General features: G+C 39.5%; 1 protein-coding gene across 1 annotated transcript in view; it reads left to right on the top strand.

Moving 5' to 3' along the window:
* Positions 1-779: 779 nt before the first annotated feature.
* The window catches only part of LOC102844377 (butyrophilin-like protein 2-like), a 35,486-nt gene continuing 32,733 nt past the window's right edge, over positions 780-3,532 (top strand). Inside the window, exons 1-4 of the mRNA XM_006894026.1 lie at positions 780-864; positions 1,022-1,142; positions 1,231-1,424; positions 2,763-3,044. Of these exons, the coding sequence (XP_006894088.1) occupies positions 780-864; positions 1,022-1,142; positions 1,231-1,424; positions 2,763-3,044 (682 nt within the window). The remainder of the gene's footprint in view (positions 865-1,021; positions 1,143-1,230; positions 1,425-2,762; positions 3,045-3,532) is intronic.

Here is a 3,532-nt window from a genome sequence, read left to right on the forward strand (position 1 = left end):
TCAATTCCAACTCTTCACTTAGGCCAGCAGAAATTACTCAGAGAACTGATCTTATGAAGAGAGCTTATAATTGATAATATAACTTCTATAATTACCGTCCCTACGAGGAGCCCTAGGGAAGCAAATAGGCTTCTGTCTCCCAAGTGAATAAGCCCTGTTGGAGACAAAAAGAATAGATGTTTTCAAAGGTTCAGCAAATATATATTTGGTCTTGAAGTTATTTAATTACAGTGTGAGTTTCCTTCACCATTGTTTTTCTATTTGACTACAGTAAAAAGTTATAGATGAGAAAACTATTTCATAAGTAGTATGAAACATCCAAAGAAACCTTTCTGAACCTTTATAAACTGCTTCCTGGGACTTATGTTATAAGGAATATTTATCTGTGTAACACAGGAGTGGGGAAAGTCAAAGTCTGTTTATAGAGTAAATGACTTGTTAGAGACTGTAAGTGAAAGGTATACATAATGTTTGAGCTCTAAGAAGACCATTCAGCAATTCCCTATACCTTTTTCCCACCAAACTCTTTCAGAGACTATCCACTCTTCTGAGTTAAAAAGAAGGGGAGATTGGGAAGACATAAGCTTGAGTTAAGTAAGCTGCTCAGATGCAAGTAGTCACAGAGACTATTCTAAACAAGTGCAGGTGAAGGAAAAAAAACATGTTTCTTTTCAGAGGTCATTTTCCCTTGGCCTCTGTTCATTTTCTGTCCCTTCTCTCCCATAAATGTGAATCCTCTGCTTTGTGTGTCTTTTTGTCTCCAAGCAATGATGAGAAAGATGCACTTTCAAGATGCCTGTCTCCATAACTGCTTCATCATCCTCCTATTCGTACACCTGCTACTCCCTGTCAGCCATGGCAATGGTAAGAGAATGTTCCCTTTCCAAAGCTAGGAGTATTTAGAAGACATGCCGAAAGAAAGACTACTTTCATCCCCAGAGACGAATGTGGGTTTGAGAGGGAGAACTCCCATCTCCTCACATGTGCCTAAACCCAGTCCTATCACATTTGTCTCTTTAAGGAAACGCGCACTTCAATGTCATTGGACCTGATGGTCCTATTCTGGCTATATTGGGGAAAGACGTAGAGTTACCATGCTACCTGATTCCTAATGTCAGTGCTGAGAATACGGAATTGAGAGGGTACAGGGACCATTCTTCCCCAGCTGTGCATTTGCACCAAAAAAGGGAAGGATGTGTATGAAGAGCAAATGGAAGAATATTGGGGAAGAACAACACTTGTAAGAGGCCACATCTCCAAGGACAAAGCTGCAGTGAGGATACACACCGTCCCCATGTTTGATAATGGGACATATCACAGCCATTTCAAAGATGGCAGCAATTATGGGGAAGCTGCACTGTGGATGAAGGTTGCAGGGAAGGGGTTTGCTTGCTTGGTCATCTTGATTTTCAGTGAGCCAAATTGTAAGTTTCTCTGACAACATTTCAGTACCAATATTCAGTGCCAGTATAATTTAGTCCAGATAATCATGTTTACGGCAAAAATGTCCTTCAAACTTTAGAGTTTTTCACAACACATGCTTCCAAGCAAATTCCTTATTTAAAAAAAAATTTTAACTTAAAAGTTTATAGAGACTAAAGGTCTCCAGTCATTCTTTGTTGCACTTTTCTTCCTACCCACACCCTCCCCACAATTCACTCTTCTCCTTGAAAGAAAAAGAAAAACTCTTTCATTGTTATGCAATCCCTCCCCCCCAAGTCAACTTCACTATGCAGCCTTCATTCTGGGCTTCTGTAATGACAATAATACCCATTCCTATGACCCTTTTAAACAGTTCTCTCCCTCATCTGTTTCAATGATATATACATCATTCCTCCCCTCCTTTTCTGTCTTTCCTCAACCCTGATGTCAGACCATTTTTTCAACAGTGGCCTTATGCAATATCTCTCCTTTTGTGACTGACATATTTCACTCAGAATAACGTCCTCAAAGGTCATCCAATTTGCATAATGTTTCATGAGTTCCTTGTTTTTCAATGCTGCATAGTATTCAATTGGGAGAATATACCAGAGCTTCTGTATCCATTAGTTTCTTGATGGCCACTTGGGTTGTTTCGTAAATTCCTTTTTTTCAAAAGTAAAGTAGTCTTGTGAAATTGCATTTTCTTTTCATAATGTTTTCTTTTCATTCAATAACTCATACACACTTTGTCTTACAAAATAAAACAATTGTAAAATGCTATCAACAAGTGGATTTTTTAATGCAGAGTTACGTTTTCTAGTTTTCTCCCCTTCATTATACCACTAAGAGAGTGGTAAGGGATAGAGGAAGAAAGAAAGAGACAGAGAGAGAGAAGTTCATATGGATATGTGATGTTTTACTTCATACTCTGCACTTTAAAATTAGGCAAACTTTATTTCCATTCTTCACAAAATTACTAATCCTGTGATGAAAAAATTTACCCGTTCTAAACATTTTCCTAAGTCTTTTTCTTTTGTTTATCTGTTAAATGGAAATATTTTATTTGTTATTATGTACAATTTCATCAGAACTGACCCAAAGCTGACCCTGAGCGAGATTTCAGAGACAGTTAATGGCACAGGAGGAGGTTGCCCATCCTTCTCCCAAGAGCAGCTGGTGGCCCAAGCCACGTGCCTTCAGGATTTCAGTGCAGCTTCTTGTCAGAGTGGTTCCTTTCAACTGTCAGGAATGGTTGAAGTGTTTTGGTTTGGGTTGTTTTCTCTTTCTTTCATGGAAGTAGCAATAGCAGGAAAGATTAAAGCCAATATCTCCTTCTTTAGGTCTGGGCTTACACCCGGAAATCAGCTTGAGATACAACAAGGAAGAAGGGGTCCAGGCCGAGTGCACATCAGCAGGCTGGTTCCCGGAGCCCCAGGTGGAATGGAGAGATTTTCAAGGACAAATAATCCCATCTGTGACCAATGTGTCTGTGTCAGCTACAAGTGGACTCTTTTCTGTGGTCTCCAAAGTAGTGCTCAGAGATAAGAGGATGAAAGGCCTCTCTTGCTCCATTGCTAATCCCCTCCTCCTCAAGAAGAGGGTAGCCAAGAGTTATCTACCAGGTTAGTGCTTCATACTGTTGTTTTCTACATTTGCAAAAACTGGAGGAAAGACAGTCATGGCCCTGAACAACAGGATCCCCTGATCAAAACTTCGCAAAAAGCAAGAGAGAAAAGGGAGACCTGATTTGGGAGTCCTGAAGAGATGCAGATTTCAGGTGGTTGTGACTGAGATGGAAGGGGGTGCCAGGAAAGAAGTGTCTCCTTCAGGGAACAGGAGGTTTCGTGCCAAGATTCACTTTTAGTTCTTATATTTAACTCATTTTAAATTTCTAAAAAGTTGCCCAAAATTTTGTAACCTTTATCCAGAATAACTGATCTTTCACATTTTGCACACTTATTTTATCATTTATAGTCACGATTTGTCCCCTAAAAGATACTTGACAGCTTAATTTTTCATATATACAGCTACTAACCAAAAGATTAGCAGTTCAGATCCATCAGCCTCTCCAAGGAATAGGAAAAATCTCCTGAACGAAGATTTGGAACCT

This window comes from Elephantulus edwardii, unplaced genomic scaffold (genome assembly GCF_000299155.1).
Source record: "Elephantulus edwardii isolate Elephantulus edwardi_28Jun2011 unplaced genomic scaffold, EleEdw1.0 scaffold00133, whole genome shotgun sequence".
Lineage (NCBI taxonomy): Eukaryota > Metazoa > Chordata > Mammalia > Macroscelidea > Macroscelididae > Elephantulus > Elephantulus edwardii.